The sequence below is a fragment of the Urocampus carinirostris genome, chromosome 20, assembly GCF_059441175.1.
Source record: "Urocampus carinirostris isolate Australia breed hairy pipefish chromosome 20, RoL_Ucar_1.0, whole genome shotgun sequence".
Classification (NCBI taxonomy): domain Eukaryota; kingdom Metazoa; phylum Chordata; class Actinopteri; order Syngnathiformes; family Syngnathidae; genus Urocampus; species Urocampus carinirostris.
Window position 1 is genome coordinate 12,371,175 of NC_142368.1, and position 22,267 is coordinate 12,393,441.

At 42.3% G+C, this 22,267-nt stretch overlaps 3 protein-coding genes across 6 annotated transcripts in view; 1 reads left to right on the forward strand and 2 right to left on the reverse strand.

The window, feature by feature from the left end:
* Positions 1 to 76: 76 nt before the first annotated feature.
* Positions 77 to 3,232, reverse strand: LOC148346275 (syntaxin-11-like). 2 transcript variants are annotated; one of them, XM_088325708.1, is made up of 8 exons: positions 2,708 to 3,232; positions 2,539 to 2,593; positions 2,349 to 2,403; positions 2,162 to 2,216; positions 1,911 to 1,965; positions 1,757 to 1,834; positions 1,598 to 1,655; positions 77 to 1,504 (listed from the first exon to the last, which is right to left on the reverse strand). In XM_088325708.1, exon 8 carries the CDS (start codon positions 1,475 to 1,477, stop codon positions 602 to 604), a length of 876 nt encoding a protein of 291 aa, XP_088181834.1. In that variant the 5' UTR covers positions 1,478 to 1,504; positions 1,598 to 1,655; positions 1,757 to 1,834; positions 1,911 to 1,965; positions 2,162 to 2,216; positions 2,349 to 2,403; positions 2,539 to 2,593; positions 2,708 to 3,232; the 3' UTR covers positions 77 to 601. The 2 variants fall into 2 exon arrangements, with proteins under 2 accessions (XP_088181834.1, XP_088181835.1); XM_088325709.1 differs by having other exon boundaries at positions 2,162 to 2,249.
* A 108-nt stretch (positions 3,233 to 3,340) lies between these two features.
* LOC148346276 (syntaxin-11-like) lies at positions 3,341 to 11,566 on the reverse strand. The gene is made up of 2 exons (XM_088325707.1): positions 11,440 to 11,566; positions 3,341 to 7,358 (listed from the first exon to the last, which is right to left on the reverse strand). The coding sequence occupies exon 2, from the start codon at positions 7,349 to 7,351 to the stop codon at positions 6,455 to 6,457; it is 897 nt and encodes a 298-aa protein (XP_088181833.1). The 5' UTR covers positions 7,352 to 7,358; positions 11,440 to 11,566; the 3' UTR covers positions 3,341 to 6,454.
* The window catches only part of mthfd1l (methylenetetrahydrofolate dehydrogenase (NADP+ dependent) 1 like), an 83,124-nt gene continuing 68,800 nt past the window's right edge, over positions 7,944 to 22,267 (forward strand). For 2 of the 3 annotated variants that reach the window (XM_088325704.1, XM_088325705.1), the window contains exons 1-6: positions 14,242 to 14,588; positions 18,353 to 18,437; positions 18,497 to 18,547; positions 18,616 to 18,669; positions 20,691 to 20,815; positions 21,996 to 22,096. In XM_088325704.1, coding sequence (XP_088181830.1) covers positions 14,371 to 14,588; positions 18,353 to 18,437; positions 18,497 to 18,547; positions 18,616 to 18,669; positions 20,691 to 20,815; positions 21,996 to 22,096 — 634 coding nt within the window. In that variant the 5' untranslated portion in view covers positions 14,242 to 14,370. Of the gene's footprint in view, positions 8,171 to 14,241; positions 14,589 to 18,352; positions 18,438 to 18,496; positions 18,548 to 18,615; positions 18,670 to 20,690; positions 20,816 to 21,995; positions 22,097 to 22,267 lie in introns of those variants that run through there. The other variant, XM_088325706.1, reaches the window with a different exon arrangement.

The window sequence follows — 22,267 nt, forward strand, 5'->3', positions numbered from 1 at the left end:
CTTTTTGATGTCAAAAGGTTGGCATCTATGCGTTTAATTATAATACATTTTATTTCAAAGCGCCATGTTTGCTGTACACTATACAAAACATTGATATCGTTAAAAACTAAAATAAAACAAGCTAGCACTAAATACAAAAAGTATAGTGTTTGGGCTGCAAGAACAGTAGAGCTGGGGGCCATCTGCAGGGCAATGGAAAGAAATTTACAGAAGATCTGGCCTATGGAGAAGAGGTACGCTATGAGAAGAGGGGCCCCAGGACGGAGCCCTGGGGCACACCAGTGGCACTGGAGGAGGGTTAGAGGAAAAGGACTTGAGTTGAGTTCTGTATGTGTAAATTGAGGCTCTTTGATGAAAAAAAGTGAAAAATCACCCAACAAAGGACAAAGGGAGACGAGATTCAGTCATTTGTAACAGTTGATTGAAACATCGGATACAATACCGTCATTCTGAGAGATAGACTAGGTCTAAAATATTCTTTTATTGAATGTTCTGTGGAATCCAGCGGGAGGAGAGAAAAGGAAAAGGAGGCGATGTCTAAATTGTCCATTCCCCTCAACAAACGAAGGAGAAGAATCGAGACGAGGAAGCAAGAGCTTTACTATCTCCAACAGGGTAAACAAGGGCAACATTGCAAAAAGGGATTCTTCTTCTTGTACCCGATAGCTTTACAAATCTCCACATTGACCCTCCGAATGTAGTTTTGGGTTTTTTCCACGTTGGCCTCGATGTTATTAAGCATGGAGCACTGTTCCTCAGTCAGGGCCGCCACGTCTCGGAAGAGTTCGTGGACCTCTCTGAGACGGGCCTCCAGCGCCACCAGCTCTTTGTGCCGGTCTTTGATTTCGTTCATGGCCCAGCGAGACGAGTGACCCTCCTGGCTGGGCAAACTCTGGCACAGCTCGCTCCAGCCCTCGCCGCCTTTGTCCACCAGTTCGTCCAGTTTTCGGTCGCTGATCCGGGTCCCCAGGATGGAGGCCTGACGCTGGATCCGTTCCCGGCACATGCAGCGCTGAAGCTCCTCCGCTTGGTTGTAGGCGGTCATCGCCGCCTGGAACGCCAAAACCAGGGAATCGAACTGCATGCAGGCGATGCGGGCGGACGCCGAGTCGGGACCTTCTCGTTTTTCCGTTTTTTTACTCTCGGCCCCGAGCGCCAAGATCCGGGTGTGCAGCGCCTGGCCTCGTTTCTGGATCTCGCGGGCGATCTCGTCCGAGTCGCGCTTGACGGCCGAGAGGTGCCGGACGGTCGTCCGGAATCGCTCGTCGTTCTTCTTCAGGCGCTCCACCTCCAGGAGGAGCAAGGAGATCTCCTTGCGGATGGACTCGGCTTCCGTCAGGATGCTCTCGATGTCCAGGGAGTTCTCGAACGCCAGGGATTCTTGAGGAGGAGGGAGTTTGCTTTCGTCGAATTCGAAGTCGTCCTCGTCCTCCAGGGCTTCCCGGACGTTGTGCAATCGCTCCATCATGTCCCGCATTTTCAAACGAAGTTTGGAGGAGCGATCCTGTCAAACGGAGACAATAATAACTACAGATATATGCCGTTGAAAAGAAGGAACACGTCGATAAATCCAGTCATACCTAGCGATTAAGCTTACCTGTTTCTGACGTCTTCACACCAACAGGAAAAAGATTAGGTAACTCGAAGAGCACGAGCTGTTATATCCAAACAACCGAAACGAACATTTTCAGTTGTATGTTGCCCCAATCAGTCCACCTTATTGTAACAAAATAATGAGCGAAGCGATTGAGTTTACCTTTTCAGGTGTCTTTACACAAGGCAGTAACTGGGCGGGCAGGTGCTGTTACATCCAAACAACCGGAGACAGCTGAAGCTGTTACACCCAAAGAACCAGAAATAACAACCCCAAATCATCGTAACACAGTAGATAATAGAGTGATTGAGCTTACCTTTTCAGACGTCTTCACACGAGACACAAAAACAGGTAAACCGTAGAGCATGAACCTTCAAATAACCAGAAAGTACATTTTTGATACTGTTACATGTATAGACAACTCTAAATCACGAGACTAAAAACTGGGTAACTTGTAGAGCATGAGCTGTTACTATCAAGAAAGAGCATTTTTGTTTCTATGTCGCATAGACAACCCCAAATCACTTCACACTATCGTTAAGTAAATAATGGAGCGATTGAGCTTACCTTGTTCTGACGTCTTCACGCAAGGCAAAAAATCCGGTAACTTGAAGAGCACGAGCTGTAACATCCAAATAACCAGAGAGAGCCCGGACTGTTAGGGTTAGGAAGAGCATTTTTTTTCTATGTCGCTTAGACAACCCCAAATCAGTTCACCTTATTGTTAAGTAAATAATGGAGCGATTAAGCTTACCTTGCTCTGACGTCTTCACACAAGGTGAAAAATCTGGTAACTCGAAGAGCACGAGCTGTAACGTCCAAATAACCAGAGAGAGCACAGACTGTTAGGGTTAGGAAGAGCATTTTTTTCTATGTCACATGCATAGACAACCCCAAATCACTTCACACTATCGTTAAGTAAATAATGGAGAGAGTGAGCTTACATTTTTCTGACGTCTTCACATAAGGCGAAAAATCTGGTAACTCGAAGAGCACGAGCTGTAACATCCAAATAACCAGAGAGAGCACAGACTGTTAGGGTTAGGGTTAGGAAGAGCATTTTTTTTTCTATGTCACATGCATAGACAACCCCAATGAAGCGATTGATCTTACCTTGTTCTGACGTCTTCACAAAAAATCTGGTAACCCGAAGAGCACGAGCTGTTACATCAGAGCAACCAGAGGAAAGTTGTATGTCGCCCCGATCGGTCCATCAAAATAAATGGCGAAGCGATCGAGCTCACCTCCTCCTGACGTCTTCACACCTAACCAAAACCGGTGTCAATGAGAAAGCACGAGCTGTTCCGTCCGACCTCGCAGAAAGAACATTTCGCCTCCTGTTTTCAAGGAAAGGCGGCGCGTCGGATGTACGGGACGCTCATAGGCGCAAATTCTTCCTGGAAGGTTTCTTCGTAGAGTTCGGTGAGGAAGACGTCGACCGGGCGGACCAGTTTATCAAAGAGCCGTCCCGGCCACGCCAGAAGGAAGCTTTTCAAAAGATTCTTTTACGATTGACTAATGTACGCCGTGTTCCAAACCATGACAACAAGCATTTATCCTTCATTTTTTGTTCAGGAACCGTCTCAAAGGGTTAAGTCTTTGATGTTCCGGGAGTCGCGCATTGTCGCTAAGCTAACCGCGTTTCTCCGACGCGTGGGCGTATAAAATGCCAAATATTCATGACGTCACGATCTTCTATTTTCGGAATGGCCTGCACCAATCAACAGACACCAGGACATTTTTTTGATTTTTTTTATTGATATGAAATCCGCCCTTTGATTTTCAAGATAGAGACATTTCATGAAATTGCTCCATTGAACATAGAAAAGGATATTGATGAAAGAAGCACATGGGATGCAGTGTTCTGGTTTGCCCGCGTCCCTGCGTCCTAGACCCATCCTTTTTGCTGGGGACGCATCGTTTTTGCCACAAAATTGTCATTATTACCCAATTACTTTTTTTTGTTAACAAAGATTTACCGCACTCCAAACTTTTCGTCAGGCAGATCCGCCATTGTTGTTTTGGTCTCGCGCCGATCTCGGCTAACGAGATCTCTATTTGCTTCGGGATGACGTCCTTGTTGTGGCGGTTGTCGAGTGAAAGAGAAGTATGCCTCCGTAAAAACAGTTGGTATTAGGTGCAAATCAACAAAAAATTGGTTGTTTCTTCAGTGTCGGTAATAAGTCGAAACATAACACAGAAAATGGTAACAACGGCAATAATTCCGGCACGAAAAAACGGCGGAGAAATTCTTCAGAAGACCGCGAAGGCAAGGAAAACACGCGTGTTGAAGCGAACGATTTGACGAAAGAAAATAAACAAAATAATTTTCCTAGCAAGAAAAGGACTTTTCTGCCAAAATGGACTAAATTATACTCCTGGTGACGCTATGAGGAGGATGATAATGGATTGGACTTTGAGAAGGCATTACAACTATGGCGGGACAGCAAACCACGAAGAATATGTGAACTGAAAAATCTGAACATATAACTGCTTTGTATTACCAATTAACTGTGATGATTAAAACAGAATGAAAATATAGATTCATATAATTATTTCAGCAATAATATTTTGTATAATGCACAATATTGTTGTGAACTGAAAAATCTTGAAGTGATAACTGGTTTGTATTACTTATAAACTGTGATGATTAGAACTGAATGAAAATATATAGATTTATATGATATATTTGTCGCCGATTTACAATTTCAACCTCGACAACACTAAATTTTGGCGACCCATAGATCTCTGTTGGGACCCATAGATTTTTGATCGTGCGAGTCCCCGGGACCCGTCGCTTTTCGGAGCTAAAATGAAGACTGGGAAGTCATTTTCTGCCAGTCTACCATACTTGAATACAAAATGGAGGACAAGAGAGGATTTCTGGGATCAAAAGGCAGCAATAATTTATTAGAATCATAATTTCCGATCTATTTCTTTATTTACATTGCGTCAAAACAAGGGGGGTTTCCACCAAATCTGTTGCTTTTCACTTCCTCCTCTGAAGCAAGAAACTTTCGGGACAAATACATCATCACAAATCCTATTTTTATCCCGACCAGCGAGTAAAACAAAACAAACTCGTCGGCCTTTTGGATTAAAACCGCGCCTCTGCTCGACAAGCTCAAACTTTGCTTTGTGGCTTCCCTTTTGTCTTCTTCTAACTCATTTGATTTGGTCGATACTGGACAGGACAGACATGATTGATATCAAAACAGGATATCGAAATTAAACAGGACAAAAATAGACGGGAACGAAACTGGAAACCGATTTTAAACAGGACAAAAATAAACGGGAGCAGAACCAGGCAGGAAATACCAACAGGAAACAGGATTGAGTCAAAACCTATGTCTTTGGGGCGGAGGTTTGTTGACGGACTGACAAAGGGTGAGTGAGAGCACTGAGCTTAAATAGAAGGGAAGCCAATCCGTCAACGAGCCGCAGCTGGCGCCACACGGGAGGGGCCAATTGGGCGGCATGGCGACCGTGATAGTTTTCTCATGAAGTTCACACACAGCCAATCACAGTTCACACATTTGCTGATGCAAAGCCACGATTGGTCAACAGCAGGACGTGTAATTTTCGCTTGAAGGCATTCTCAAAATGGCCGCCCCCTCGAGATGGAAAAAAACATGGCTATTTCCATTCTATAAACCCAAAATCATATTTTGGGGAAACCTTTTGGTTTTGATGACTTAAAGGGACAGGGTGTATGATTTTAATCGAGCCCCCTTAAAGAAGTAAAATTCTACTAGTATTTTTTTGCTAGCATGATGCAACCTCATCTTTTCAATCCTTTTAAATACTGTTTTTTTTTTAATAATGTTTTTATTTTAACACTAGCAGGCGCTAAATCATACACACTGTCCCTTTTATAGAGCCCCCTGTGTCTACTAGTGTAGTCTGTTAGCATGATGCTAAGCAGCCTAAGCTATCGAGTTGTTTTAAATACACCGTTTATTTTAGAATAAATTACGTTTTTACCACTAGGAGGCGCTTAATTGTACACACTGTCCCTTAAATAGAGGTTCTAATGTCCTGCCCTCTCAAAGAACGTCAGATTCTACTCGTGGTGATTGTTAGCATGATGCTAAGCAGCGTTAGCTTTGTGTTTGTTTTAAATAAATTGTGTTTTTTACTCATATATGAATGACTTTTTTTTAACCACTAGAGGGCACTAAATCAAAAACGGCCCCTTTAACAGGGGGCAATTAAGTCCCGCCCCCCCAAGGAAGTTAAACCCTTCTATTATTCTTTGTTAGCATGATGCTAAGCAGCCTAAGCAATCTCTTTGATTTTTATACAATATAAGGTTTTTTTTTTTAAATGGATATTATTTTTACCACTAGGAGGCGCTTATTTGTACACACTGTCCCTTAAATAGAGGTTCTTATGTCCTGCCCACTCAAAGAACGTCAGATTCTACTTGTGATTGTTAGCGTGATGCTAAGTAGCATTAGCTTTCTGTTTGTTTTTCCTCATATACGAATGACGTTTTTTTACCACTAGAGGGCACTAAATCAAACACAGGCCCTTTAACCGGGGGCAATTAAGTCCCGCCCAAGATAGTTAAGACCTTTTAGTATCCTTTGTTAGCGTGATGCTAAGCAGCGTTAGCTTTCTGTTTGTTTTTTCCTTATATATGAATGACGTTTTTTACCTCTAGAGGGCACTAAATCAAACACAGGCCCTTTAACTGGGGGCAATTAAGTCCCGCCCACCCCAAGGAAGTTAAACCCTTCTAGTATTCTTTGTTAGCATGATGCTAAGCGGCTTAAGCTATCGGGTGGTTTTAAATACAATGTAGAATCTCCTTTCAGCGGAACGGAATGTTTTTACACGGGAGGAAGGTTTCCGGTCTTAGTCGAAACAGGGGAAGCAACTGCAAAACATCTTTTTGAAAGGATTGTTCCTGTCGTGACGCTTGGCTTTGCCCAGTTTGAAAACGGCGTCCTGCAAGACCTCGTCGGTCTTCTGAACGTTGGTCTGGATGGAGTCCAGCATGGGACCCTGCTCCTCCACCAGCAGGGCCACGTCCAGGAAGATCTCGTGGACCCCCTTGACCCGGTTCTCCAGGTCCAGCAGCTCCTGGTGGCGCTTCTCGATCTGGGAGAGGGCGGCCCGGGCCGTCTTGCCCTCCGCCATCACGTTATCGGTGAAGACGTTCCAGCGCCCGTCCTCCATCATCTCCTCCACTTCCTCGCCGCTCACCTGCCGGCCCACGATCTCCATCTGCCGGCGGATCTGCGCCTTGCAGTTGTCGCGGTGGCTCATCTCCGCCGCGTTGTAGTCGAACATGGCGTCCCGGAAGCCGTTGCTCAGGCAGGCGTACTGGGTCCGGGCGATGCGGGTGACGGCCGAGTTGGCGCCGTGGACCTCCTCCAGTTTGCGGGCCGTCTCCTCCATGGCCCGCAGGTCGGACAGGGCCCGCTCGGCCCGGGTCTTGATGTCGGCCCCGATGGCGTTGGCGTCCCGTTTGATGGTGCTCATGGTGCTGACGCCCTGGAGCATCCGGGAGTTCTGTTCGCGCAGACGTTTGACTTCCAGCCGGATCATCTGGACTTCCCTGTGGATGGCCTGGGCCTGCTCGAAGATCTTGGCCACGGCCGGGCTGTTGTCGAAGACCACCGCCTCGTGGGGGAGCTCGTCCTCCAGGTCCACGTTGCTGAGCGAGTCCGAGAAGGCCGACTCGGCGTACTCGGTCGACCCGCCCTGGCTGCCGGACAGCTCTTGCATGGTGCTCAGTCGGTCCCTCATGGTCGAGCTGGAAACAAAAACGGAGACCCCCATCTTGAGCTGTCAAACCGGTTCACAATCAAGAACTTGCTAGCTAAAATACCAGTTCCTTTTCCTACAGACTACAGAAACTCAACTTTGTTTTTCTGCTAGTCGCAGCAGATTTTAAACAGACATAAAATGAACCCCTTCACTTCCATTTCTTACATTTTAAAGGCATCAGTGGGGAAATGTCGAGAACAGCAAAGTAACGCATTGTGCCACGATCAAGATCAAGACACTCTGGACTGTGTCTGCAGCTGTCAACAATGTGTTACTTTTCTATACTAGACATTTCCCCGCTGATCATGGCAAGTCACAATCTTACTCCAGTGGGAATCTCGGTCATCTATTCGTGTGCATCACTACTTGGATGATGAGACATTTAGCTACGGAAGGGGGTCAAAGTTACTTGCTCCATTGAATTTCTTCACTTTGACATTCAGAGCACTGGGCAGAAATCACATCACGTCATCACACGCAACGCTTTGTTTTGATTAAACAGTCGGACTCCCCTGGTCCAAACCAATTCTAAGCCAGCTGCTTGGCACTGGCCAAGGTAACCTGATGAAAATATTTTAATTTAAACTATTTTAAGGACACACACATTTTCACACAAATAATTATTCCTCTTTCCTATATTAGTACTCCACCTTCTTCATTCCTAGTTCTTTTCCCCTTTCTATTCCGTTCAAAGTGTCTACCCAGGGTACGGAACAGCGACCTGACCTCCTGAACTACGAATACAGCCTGATGAACTATTGACGCACCGGATCTCCGACCCTCTCGCCTGTGTATTCGGTAAGGCTTGTTTGCATCTGGTGTTCTGGACGGTTTCCTCGCCGCCTGTCTTCCCACTGCCCAAATAAAGGACAAACGTTGGATTGTACTAATCTGCGTTTTGCTTTCGCACCATCCCAAGAGTGTTCCTGAAATTAAGATTTCAGTCGCATCTTAATTTCATCTAGGAAACTACAAAAGACACCATTATCGAAAGTCGTCCATCTAAAATTTACCAAAATCTTTTGTGTCTGTCTCCTTAGCCATGGCTAAATAGCGAGTCTTGGAATTTGTTTTGATATCCTAGTGATCTGATTGGAGGTTGTATAAGGACATTTTTGTGAGGTCTTATTTGTTTATTTACATCATTTTATCAATCTATTTACAACCTTAACAAAGCTATTTTGTTAGCATCAAGTCAATCTATTGCTAGCTAGCCAATCGGGCACAGTTAATGATAGCTAGTAAGTTAAATAGATTCAGATTCAGATACACTCTATTGTCATTCTTGTACACTTGTATACAGAATGAAATGTCGATACATCTGACCCGCACAGTTTCCGTGAATGTGCCGATATAATAATGTAGTATTGAGTTGGAGTATTAAAATACTAAATAATATACTAAATAATTTAGCGATTGTGATGCCTATAGGCTTATTATCTGTTCAGCTGCTCCTCTTGCACTCTTTGCACTACTGTACAGTACTCATAGCTGGCCTCCCTCACGTTTCTTTCCTCACATGGTTAGTCTGTGCCTTGCCATAATCACATTTTAATTCAATTTTTTTTTGTTTTTATTGTATTTCAACCGTCGTGGGTGTCAGTCTGTGTATTACGTGTTTCCAGTTGTCAGGTAGGGATACAGGAGTGAATTTGAGGGGCGAATTATCGCCTATAAACTGCTTTACGGATAAATTTGATTCGATTTGATAACGGATCATTTTCCGATGATCTGTTCACAAGCTTCTGATGCTATCGTCAAGCTCATGCTAGCTAACGCGGAAGCACTCCACTATCTTTCTTCGGAATTGTACAGCATTGGGATGACTTCCACACATTCCTCGGTTTATTTCTTTTTATACAAGAAGAATTTGTGAGTATTTCGCTAAAAGACATAGAATCTGCTTTTATTACTGTACGAACAGACCTTAATATAAGGGGATGGTGTCATAACCAGCTCAGTAGCCTAGATGGTAAGGCGCCCGCTTTGAGACTGGGAGGTCGCTGGTTCGCGCCTCGGCCGAGTCATACCTAAGACTTATAACATTGGTAAAATGGCGGCGCCCTCTGTTGGCTGCGGCTGCATCTGCTCGCTACATCGGGTCAGGTGTATCGACATTTCGTTCTGTGTACATTGTTACAAAGAATGACAATACAAAGGAAATTAAGGAAATTATTAAATTAATAATAGTCTGTAGTCTGCAATAGTCTTTGATCTGTGCAGCCCTTTGAGACTCTTTGTGATTAAGGGCGTCACAAATAAACAGGACCTGACTTCTCAAGGTTTCTTCATTTTCCTCATGTTGAGGTTTTTGAGTTTTTCCTTGCCCTCATGTAGGTTTTAGATCAGGGGACGGTGTCATAATAGTCTGTAGTTTGCAATACTCTCTGGTCTGTGCAGCCCTTTGAGACTCTTTGTGATTAAGGGTGTCACAAATAAACATGTCTTGATCTGACTCGACTGAGGTTTTTAAGTTTTTCCTTGCCCTCATGTAGGTTTTAGATCAGGGGACGGTGTCATAATAGTCTGTTGTCTGTGCAGCCCTTTGAGACTCTTTGTGATTAAGGGCCAAACAAATAAACATGACTTGACTTGACTCATCCTGAGGTTTTTGAGTTTTTCCTTGCCCTCGAGTAGGTTTTAGATCGGGGGATGGTGTCATAATAGTCTGTAGTTTGCAATAACCTGTGGTCTTTGCAGCCCTTTGAGACTCTTTGTGATTAAGGGTGTCACAAATAAACATGTCTTGATCTGACTTGACTGAGATTTTTAAGTTTTTCCTTGCCCTTATGTAGGTTTTAGATCAGGGGATGATGTCATAATAGTCTGTTGTCTGTGCAGCCCTTTGAGACTCTTTGTGATTAAGGGCCAAACAAATAAACATGACTTGACTTGACATGAGGTTTTTGGGTTTTTCCAAAAGGACCTGACGTCTCAAGGTTTCATTTTCCTCATGTTGAGGTTTTTGAGTTTTTCCTTGCCCTCATGTAGGTTTTAGATCAGGGGATGGTGTCATAATAGTCTGTTGTCTGTGCAGCCCTTTGAGACTCTTTGTAATTAAGGGCCAAACAAATAAACATGACTTGACTTGACATGAGGTTTTTGGGTTTTTCCTTGCCCTCATCTAGGTGTCAGATCAGGGATGATGTCTGTGGTTTGCAATAATCTGTGGTCTGTGCAGCCCTTTGAGACTCTTTGTGGTTAAGGGCGTCACAAATAAACATGTCTTGACTTGACTTGACCTCAATATCTCATTTTCAAGAAATAGTGCAGAAAATTCCTCTTATCCCTTCCTCCTTTCAGGTAGAAGCCACCCATTGACCGGCACCGGCCCGACTGGTTCTCCGTAGAAAACCTTTCACGCGGTTTCTTCTCGCCAAACGAGTTCTTTTGACTCGCGATCCTTGTCCGGGTATTCCTTTTGATTTCTTATCACGTTTGGCAGATATCGGGTCTTCTCATCCCCGATAGAGGAATCTGGATTTTCATTTCACAATTACATTGCACAATTTAGTCGAAATGTGAACTATTTTAGGAGCAATTTTGATGATTTCCTGCAAAAAATTTGAGTTTTCACTTCAAAACAATCGAAAATAATCGAGTAAATCCGATTGGCCGCAATCCCAGACATGCCAACCTTTCTATTTCTCTCTTGTATTCTATCTCTATGTGCAAGTCTCCAGAATATTAGAAAAAAACAACATTTACTTGTTTAAGGGAAGTCTTACAAAAATGGTCTTGTTTCAAAATAAATACTTAAGGAAAGAGATATAGTAGTCTAATGTGTAGTGGTAGTTTTGGTGAGTATGTCATTCTAATTTTTTTGTATTTAATTCATTAAAAAGCGCCGATTAATCACCCTTCCATCCGGGTTTTTAATTCACACATTAGATGCACGGAAAACCGAAACTTTAATATGTTTTTATCACAATCCGACATATTGCTTTTCTAACAATATACCGTGTTTACATATTAGTGCTCTATCTTACTCCAACTTAATTGGGAAGCACAAGATAAAAACATCCTCAAAAAAAAAGATCCCCGCAAGGCCAAAAGAGCTTCCTTACCTTTATTTTGCGCGTCTGAATTAATGTTAAAATGGTCCCGGCAGCGCGGGAGCAGTCAAAAGGGCCCCTACATTAGCGGATGGTTCCTGCTGCCGACGTCTTTGAGCTTTTGTGCCGGTGTCACAAGTCACCAGGCAGGAATGAAGACCGGTGGCTTTGTGACGCCGCTCGAAAAAAAAAAAAAAAAAAAAGGTGCGTGATCGGCAAGTACCCGATCTCATCGCGATTGTCTTGAATATTATTGTATGGCTGCAGAAAAATTACGGTTGCGTTCCGGTCTGTTACATATTCGATATTAAAAATAATCAATAGAAAAAGGGATGGGCGGGAATCTAAGGCTCGCGTACCATATATGGCTCTTTTCAGGGATACATATGTCAAGAACCGGACCCAAACGCGTGACGTTTTCACACAAGCCTTTTATTTTACGGGAAATGGGGAGTCATGCACGTTAGGCAGCAGTCTGGCGTGGAATGATAGAAAGCCAGAGGCCGACGAGATCGATTCCAATCACCCGAGTTGATATCAGACAGATGGGGTCGATACCGGACAGGACGGGACAGACAGGATGGATATTGAAACAGGATATCAAAATTAAACAGCACAAACTAGATGGGAACGAAAACTGGAGAGAATAATAACCAGGACAAAAATAGACGAAACAAAACTGGAAACCGAAATTAAACAGGACAAAATAAACAGGAACAATACAGGACAGGAACAGTCGCAACCCACGTCTTGCAAGGCAGAAGTCCGTTGACAGACTGACAAAAGGAGAGTGACAGGACTGGATTTAAATAGGAGCGAAGCCAATCTGTCAACGGGTCGCAGTTGGTGCCACACGGGCGGGTCCAATTGGGCGCCATGGCAACCGTGACAACATAAGGCTCGAGTCAAGTGATTTTGATACCTGCGAAGCTGGGGTAACCATCAGGTAGCAGTGGTTCAGTCCATTAGTAGGTCGCAAAGAAATCCTTTTGAGATACTTCATAATAGAAGACCCGCAGAACAAACAGCAAACACCCGAAAAGGCCGGCAAACAAATCGAAGCAATTTCATTGGGTGGGCGGATCTCTGCACACAGCCCGAGGCACTTCCTTCTCTCTCTCATTCCGTGTAGTCTGCGCCAAAGGTAAATATGTCCGATTCCTTATCATTTTCAGTATTTTGTGACATTTTTTCAAAAGAACTTTGCTTGCACCTTGTTTTTAAACTGTGACTTTGGACACAAATGAGCCTCAACACTCTTTAGTAACTGAGGGTGGAAGACAAAATTTAAGTTGTATATTTTTTATCTTCATGTATTTTTGCATAGAATTTGAAATGACACATTGTCCCTTTAAACAGTCGTAGGCCAAGAAATAAATATTTATTTACATAACTTGAAAGTCACCGAGAGGGAGCAGACATGCTTGTCAGCCATCTTGCTGCTACGGGTACCCTAATAAAAGAAAAAAAAATTGTAATAGGGAAAAACAAAAATTGGAAGAAACATGGTGCTTTTTGGTCTCTTGAAGTCTCTACTTTGTAGTCTTCCTTGTGCTTTGTAGCACTTGTTTTCAGTTGCACAACACAATACAAAGTCATCTAGTGTTCAAAAATGACACATAGTACCTTTAATGCAGGGGTCAGACTCACGGCCCGGGGGACAATTGCGTCACCCAGGAGGATGGTTTGAGGCCCCTCGCCTTAATATAAAAGTTAAAGGGACAGTGTGTATTTTTTTCTCACCTGATGTCACAGTATACTGTCATGCCACTGATAACGAGTGCTTAAAGCACAACGGGAGGAGACAAAAGAAATAGAGAGGAGGGAAGAGAAAGAAGTGGAGAAAAGAAGCAAGAAAAAGAGAACAAAAGGAAGAGGGCAAGAAAGAGAGATAAAAAAGGAAGAAGAAGAGGGTAAGAAGGAAAGAAAAAAAAGACAGAGACATGGAGAAAGAAAGAAAGAAAAAGAGAGAAAAAAGGAAGAGGGCAAGAAAAAGATTAAAAAAAGGAAGAGGAAGAGGGCAAGAAGAAAAAAGAAAGACAGACAGACATAGAGAAAGAAGGAAAGAAAGAAAAAGAGAACAAAGGGAAGAGGGCAAGAAAGATATTAAAAAAGGAAGAGGAAGAGGGCAAGAAGGAAAGAAAAAAGAAAGACAGACAGACATAGAGAAAGCAGGAAAGACTGAAAAAGAGAGAACAAAAGGAAGAGGGCAAGAGAGATTAAAAAGGAAGAGGAAAGGGGCAAGAAGGAAATAAAAAAGAAAGACAGACAGAAAGAAAAAAGAAAGAAAAAGAACAAAACGAAGAGGGCAAGAAAGATAGAGATTAAAAAAGGAAGAGGGCAAGAAGGAAAGAGAAAAGAAAGACAGACAGACAGACAGAAATAAAGAGAAGAACGAAAGAAAGAAAAAGAGAACAAAGGGAAGAGGGCAAGAAGGAAAGAATAAAGAAAGACAGGCAGACGGACAGAAAGAAAAAAGAGGGCAAGAAAGAAAGAGATAAAAAGTGAAGAGGGCAAGAAAGAAAGACGGACAGACAGACAGACTTCACGTGATCTCATTTGACCCGCACGCTCCAACTTTTGCCACACTGTTGCGTTCAACAAACAACACGTAAATATTACCAGCTTCGTTTTTTCCGGAGTAAATGGAATAACTTGACTTTGTAATATCCCCCCTTTTAATTAAAAAAAGAAGATGATTGTGTTTTAAAAATGTAATGTTTCGCTGCAAAACTTTCAAACCACGAAATCTGGTTTCCTCGCCTGGTGGTACAAACACAAATCACATGTTTCCTACAGTCCGCGAAGGCACCTCGCCTCCATCAGGACCTCGTTATCTTTGCTAGTTTGGCGACGTCGCTGTGCCAAATCAACAACCATTCAACACCGTTTCACAACTTTTTATTTATTTTTAATCACTTTTTAAAAAAAAGAAAAGAAAAGATGAAATTATCCGCTCTCCGCAGTTCTTGCCTCCACGCCGCTCTCCGGGCGCAGCGACACGGAAGCGGCGTCGGCGTGTTAGCGCGCCGACGCCAGCCGAGCGGCGTGGCGCTCGCTCCGGCGAGGGCGGCCAGCGCGGCGGCGGCGACCGGCGGAACCAAACCGGCAAAAAACTTCGGCGACAAGTCGGGCGGAGAAGACTTGGAGCTCTCCCTCAAGTAAATATACATATACGTTGTTTCGGTCGAGTTTGTTTGAGTGTTTAAAATTCGCCACTTTCTTATCTTGGCCGTCCGAACTTGGCGTGTTTGCCTAGCCGCCAAGAGGCTCATGGTTTCCGGGTACGTAAGTGAGGTTTTCCCCGGCCACATGCTGACGTAACCGTACCGCTTGGTTGCCTTCCAGATGCTTGTAAATCTTCTATTTCACTTCGTCACAAATTGCATTCATTCATTCATTCATTCATTCATTCACCCTTGTGACGTCACGGCTTCCGTCCAAACACTTCGTCATCTGTTCCAGGGGCGTCAAAACTATTTGAGCTGGGGGGCCAACATGCAAAAACAAGGGGCCAGACTAGAAGATTTCAGAGAAAGAGACAGAGGGAGAAAAAAGTAGAAGAGCGAGAGAGAAGAAAAGGAGAACAAGAAAAATGGAGAGAGAGAGAGAAGAAAAGGAGAACAAGAAAAATGGAGAGAGAGAGAGAGAGAAGGAAAGGAGAACAAGAAAAAACGGAGAGAGAGAGAGAGAGAGAAGGAAAGGAGAACAAGAAAAAACAGAGAGAGAGAGAGAGAGAAGGAAAGGAGAACAAGAAAAAACGGAGAGAGAGAGAGAGAGAAGGAAAGGAGAACAAGAAAAAACGGAGAGAGAGCAAGAGAGAAGGAAAGGAGAACAAGAAAAACGGAGAGAGCAAGAGAGAGAAAGAAAGGAGAACAAGAAAAACAGAGAGAAAGAGAGAGAGAGAGAGAGAGAAGGAAAGGAGAACAAGAAAAACAGAGAGACAGAAGGAAAGGAGAACAAGAAAAACAGAGAGAGAGAAGGAAAGGAGAACAAGGAAAAACAGGGAGAGAGAGAAGGAAAGGAGAACAAGAAAAACAGTGAGAGAGAGAGCGAGAGAGAGAGAGGGAAAGAAATGAGAACAAGAAAAACGGAGAGAGTGAGAGAGAAACTAAGAAAGTAAGGTAGAAAAAAGAAGATCAAGAAAGAGAAACTTAAAAAGGAAATAAATAAAGAGAAAGAACATGAGAAAGAGATCAACAAATAAGGAGCAAGAGTGAGCGAGAGAGAGAGAGAAGGAAAGGAGAACAAGAAAAAAGGGAGAAAGAGGGAGAGAGAGAGAAGGAAAGGAGAACAAGAAAAACAGGGAGAGAGAGAAGGAAAGGAGAACAAGAAAAACAGAGAGAGAGAGAGAAAGTAAGGGAGAAAAAAGAAGAGCAAGAAAGAGAAACTTCCAAAGGAAATAAAGTAAGAGAAAGAACATGCGAAAGAGATCAACGAATAAGGAGCAAGAGTGAGCGAGAGAGAGAGAGAGAGCAAGAGAGAGAAGGAAAGGTGAACAAGAAAAACAGGGAAAAGAGAGAGAGCGAGAGAGAGGGAGAGAAAGAAGGAAAGGAGAACAAGAAAAACAGGGAGAGAGAAACTAAGAAAGTAAGGGAGAAAAAAGAAGAGCAAGAAAGAGAAACTTTAAAAGAAAAGAAATAAAGAGCAAGAACATGCAAAAGAGATCAACAAATAAGGAGCGAGAGTGAACGAGAAAGAGAGAGAAATAGAGAGAGCGTCGGGATAAAAAGAGTGAAAGATAGTTCAAAGAGAGAAAAATAGCAAGAGGGTGAGAACAAAAGAAGAGAAAGAAATTCAGAAAATAAATGATACAAAATAAAAAGAGCGAGAAAGAGGGAAAAATAGAGAAAATGGAGAAAGGAAGAGAAAGAGAGAAAGAACATGCAAAATAACGTGAAGAGAGGAGTGAAAAAAATATGAAAAGAGAAAGGGAGAGTTAGCTCAAGAAAAAAAGCGAAAGAGAGCAACAAAGATAAAAGAGAGAGGGTGATACACATAGAAAATAAGTGAAATGGATAGAAAGAAATAGAAGTAAGATAGGGATAGAAAGAAACAGAGAAACAGATAGAGAAAGTGAGGGAAAGAGAAAAGAAACACAAAAAAAAATACAGCTCCGTTTGCTTTACGAGGCGACATCAAGTGGACATATTTAAAACTGCAGCTCATTTTTCTCTTGCGCTTTTATCGGCTTTGTCTCGCTGGCCGGATCCTAATCCTTGGCGGGCCTCGACCGGCCTGCCGGCATCATGTTTGACACCTGTGATCTATACCAATTATCGTGAAGTTGAGGGCTGTTTGATATCACAATTTTCCATACCGATATGTACTCGATACCGATACTTTTCCCGTCAGATTTTTGAGAAACAAAGTAATATCTTCACGATATCACCAGTCACTAAAATACTTCATGAAATATAAAAAAATATACTCATCCAAGAAACATCCCTAGCAGTTTTAAACAAGATACCTTAAAACTATAAAGCAAGCCTAGCTAATCACTAACATGCTCTGTTAGTCAGCTGATTTTCACAGTCCATTGAATACAACCGTGTAAAAAATTGGATCAAAAACACATGACAATTCTGTCAGCTAAAAAAAAATCCGCCTAAAAGCATTTCTGCATTGTTTGACGTTCATTGAAATCCCTCTATTTCACCCTATAGTTCCCTTTTGAATATAACTCGGATACATTTTTACGATTATCACGAGCAAGTGTGCGCTATTAGTAATTGACTTCTGGAAGGAGAAGTCAAACATCTACAACTCTTTCACAATGTCTAAAAAATGACTGGAATAAAATAAATGGTTGCAGAGGTTATAGAGCTGCATTTGATTGCAAAAAATAATTCAGGCGTGAATAAAAAGCTTCTACTTTTTGAATATAGCTCGGATACATTTTTACAATGATCACGAGAAAGTGTGCACCATTAGTAAGGAGAAGTCAAACATTTACAACTCTTTCACAATGTCTAAAAAATGACGGTTGCAGAGGTTATAGAGCTGGAAACTGGTTGCCCCATTGCAAAAAAATAACACAGGCGAGAATAAAAAGCTTCTATATTTGTGTTCTAACTCAGATGACTTAACATTGGTAGAACTTGATGTCATTATTTCAGGTCTTTCCTTTCAAAAGAACTCCAAAACACATGACAATCCTGTCAGCTAAAAAAAAATCCACCTAAAAGCATTTCTGCATTGTTTGATGTTCATTGTAATCCCTCTATTTCGCCCTATATTCCCTTTTGAATATAACTCAGATACATTTTTAAGAGCAAGTGTACACTATTAGTAATTACCTTCTGTAAGGAGAAGTCAAACATTTACAACTCTTTCACAATGTCTAAAAATTGACCGGAATAAAATACACGGTTGCAGAGGTTATAGAGCTGCATTTGATTGCAAAAATAATAATAGTAATTCAGGCGAGAATAAAAACAATTTTTTTTGGTGTTCTAACTCAGTTAGCGTTAGTAGTACTTGCAGTCATTATTTCAGGTCTTTCCTTTCAATAGAACTCCAAAACACATGACAATTCTGTCAGCTAAAAAAATCCACCATAAAAGTATTTCTGCATTGTAATCCCTCAATAGTTCCCTTTTAATTATAACTCGGATACATTTCTACGCAAGATTATCATGAGCAAGTGTGCACTATTAGTAATTCACTTCTGGAAGAAGAAGTCAAACATTTACAACTCTTTCACAATGTCTAAAAACTCACCAGAATGAAATACACGGTTGCAGAGGTTATAGAGCTGACTTTGGGATTTTTTGGGATTCGAATTTGAGAGGATTGTCAAGGGGTTAATAAAGGAAAAACATATTATTCTCAATTTGCTCTTGATTTTTGTTTCTTCCTGCCAAATATCGACCCCGACCTAAAAACAATGAAGACTATCAGGTTTTTCCTTTTTCTGCCACAGGGACGTGGTTCAAAGCACCAAATCGGCATTGGCCGCCCTGCAGAGAAGAAATCCAAGTGTCCAACCCATGCTGGCCATTCTACAGGTAGTGCTTTTATTTTGTAGTCCAGCTCACATGAGGCTCACTCTAACTTTATTTTGAAGGCGGGCGAAGACGGCGGCCTGTTGGAGATCAGTAAGAAAATGGCCGGAAAGGTGATTTTTTTTCCCCGTTTTGGAATTTTACCCGTTCTCCACCTTCTCAATGTCCAACTCCTCCTCAGGTGGGTTTGAACGTCACTCAAATCTGCCTGGACAAGGAGTGCAGCGAAGACGAAGTAAGTGAAACAAACAAAGCCTTGTTTGGCAATTTGGTGGAATTCCTCGGGCTGTTTGTTTAGCCCGTCGTGTGATCTTCCACGTGAGGAGTGCAAAATCCAATCAGGCCGAGCAAATTGACTTTTTGAGTCTCGTGATATTTTTATCTTGTGTTTCGAACCAAACGGTTATGGGATTTTCCAGCGCCGGTTGCAGTTACCTCAGATTTCCACTAGAGCAGGAGTGTCAAACTCGGGGGGCCACACAATAGAACAAACATTTTCTCGGGGGCCGGTTTAGTAGATTAGAGAGAAAGAAAAAAAAGAGAGAAAGATAGGGAGAGAAAGGTAGAGAGGGTAGGACAAAAAAGAGAGATAGAGCGTGAGAAACAAGAGATAAAAACAGGAATAGTGAGAGAGGGGGAAAGAAAAAGAAAAAAAAAAGACGGACTTCCTTTCACTACACAACGAGATCTCGTTGTTGCTTCTTCTCTCCCTTTCTTTCTCTTCCCCCCTCTCGATTTCTTTTGTCTCCTCCCGTTGTGCTTTAAGCACTCGTTATCAGTGGCATGACAGTATACTGCGACATCAGGTGAGAAAAAAATACACACTGTCCCTTTAACTTTTATGTTAAGGCGAAGGGCCTCAAACTATCCTCCTGGGTGCTGCGAGTCTGACTCCTGCATTAAAGGTACTATGTGTAATTTTTGAACACTCGAACCGCGAGACCGAAACAACAATGGCGGATCTGCCTGATGAAAAGTTTGGAGTGCAGTAAATCTTTGTCAAAAAAAAGTACCGTATTTTCCGCACTATAAGGCGCGCCGGGTTATAGGGCGCACCCTGAAAAAATAGTTTTTGGTCCTATTTTTGACATACATAAGACGCACCGGATTATAAGGCGCTACAATGGGAACGTGGACAAAACAGTCGGATAGTTCAGTCCAACTTATTACCCCCTTAACATTCCGAAAGCTTGCAGAGACGCAAATACGTGTCGAGAACACGTGCGGATGCGGTGTCCGTAAGATGTCACTCAAATGCATCGTTCCATCATTCGGAAGGTTAAAGTCTTGGGATTCAAGAAATGCCAACCATTCCTTAGTTTCTATTTTCTTTTTCGCTCGCAACCTTACTGTGCATATGACAATAAACACTTGGAATTGAGTTTAATTTAAAGATAGACACTCCATTCCATCCATTATCTGCACCGCTTATCACAGAAACATCGAGTTCAGTCTGAAACAAGATACAGGGACAATATAAAACCCGGAGTAGCTCACCGAAGTCGTTGTGTTCATAATAATGTGCAGCCAATGTCCTCTTATATCCGCGAGTGTAGTAAATCCAGGAGAATAAAATATTTACAAATACAGAATGTAAAAAATGCTTTCTGTATGCCGTCAACCACGTGCTATACACATTCATCTTTTTCGGCCAATTGCAGGCTTTGTTTTGCCGCTTTAGCCTATGCCAGCCTGTAAATGATAAAAAGGAACCGCCCCCTTGACCTCCGAATAACTTTAGCCAATAGTGATCGATTCAAATGATGATTGACACATTGGTTAGCCAATGAAACGCCGGTAAATAAATCCCAGCATACACCGCGGACTACTTGGCGTTCGGGGGAAAATATACTCGGCGGCTGCAAGTTAGTTGGAAGACCTTGCGACTCAATGTTGATCCATATATAAGGCGCACTGTATTATAAGGCGCATGGTCAGCTTTTGAAAAAAATAAAGGCTTTTAGGTGCGCCTTATAGTGCGGAAAATACGGTAATCTGGTAATAATGACAATTTTGTGGCAAAAAGGTTGCGTTCCGGGGACGCACGTTGATTTGAGACGATGCGTCCCCAGCAAAAATGATGCGTCTAGGACGCGGGAACGCGGGCAAACCAGAACACTGGGTATTCATGCAGCGAAGTAGCAAGAGGTCACACCGCTCTGCAAACAAGACGCGTCTTGTGCCTGTGTTGCGTAAATGCCTTCGGGCGTCGGTGCGAGTTGCGTCACCTGTTTGCTCTGTGCGCATTTTTGCCAGGTGGTGGAGGAGGTGCTCAAGCTGAACCAGGACCCTAATGTGCACGGCGTCTACCTTCACCTACCGACGTCCGCCCTCACCGACGGAGTGCTCCACGCTCTCCGACCGGAGAAGGACGTCGATGGGTAACAACATTGAATCGATTTGGGATCATAAATCGTGTCGCATCTTTTAATTGGTTTTATTTTTATTTTTTACATTTCCAAAATAAAGGAAATCATGTCACTTATTTTTATTTTTTTCCCCATTTAAGTTCTTTTTGAGTTTGCTTACATTTAATCTATGTATTTTGTATCTTTTTGAGTTTGCATTATTTATTGGTGTATCTACATTGTACTAAAATATATATATTTTTTATGTATATATTTTTTACAAGTGATTTATTTTTACCATAATTGTTTCCAATCAAACAATAAAAGCAAAACAATTGCTTTTGCTTTCTTTCTTTCTTTCTTTCTTTCTCTCTCTATCTCTCCTTATCTCTCTCTCTATGTCTCTTTTTTCTCTCTATGTCTTTCTCTTTCCTTCTATCTGTCTCTTTTTCTTTCTTTCTTTCTCTTTCTATCTCTCTCTCTCTGTCTTTCTCTCTCTATGTCTCTCTCTCCCTCTCTATATATATATATCTCTCTATCTCTCTTTCTCGTTTTTCTCTCTCTTTATCCCTCTTTCTTTCTCTCTCTCTTTCTTTCATTCTCTTTCTTTCTTTCTTTTTCTCTCTCTATCTCTTTCTTTCTTTCCTTCTTTCTTTCTCTCTCTCACTCCCTCTCCTCTATGTCTCTTTCTCTATCTTTATTTGTCTTTCTTTTTCTCTATCTCTCTCTCTCTACCTCTCTCTCGCTTTCTCTCTTTCTCTCTTACTTTCTCTCTCTACCTCTCATTTGTTTTTAATTGTAATTATTTTTTAGTTTATTTTAATATTCACTTTTGCAAATGAAGAGACTAATCATAATTTCACATCTTAAAGTTATTTTATGTTAGCTTATTTTTAATTTTTTTTTTAAATTGTTTAGTTCATTTTTGGAATAGATTTTTAAAAATATAAATAAATCAGGTCATATCTTACAGACATTTAATGAGTAATTAAAAAAATGGAAAACGTTTTCTAATTCTCACTCCTCTCACCCAGATAAGACTTTGATACCAAGATGCCACACGGTGGCGCCAAAGCCCTTGCTAAATAGAAGTCTTTGACTTTTCCATGTCATTTTTGAAATGTCACAGAACTGTCCTGAACTAAGTGAAGCCACATGTCATTTTGGTCTACTTTGATTCCTGTGACTGAGAAAAATCCCCTTTTTCCGATAGAATAACTTATTGGAACATGGGCCGTTTGCTGCAAGGAGATCCGAGTCGAGGCTTCGTGCCGCCCGTCGCCAGCGCCGTCCTGGATCTCTTGCAAAAAGACGGTGAGCCCGTCCTCTTCTCAGCTCCTTTCCCATAAACCGTCCAACTCTTGCTGCGGACCAGGATTGGGCAAAGCACGCCCCGCGGGCCACTTGCGGCCAGCTAGGCTTATTCACCTGGCCCTCCCACTGAAAATGCTAGGAATTTATATAAAACGGATACCGCTCTTGGTA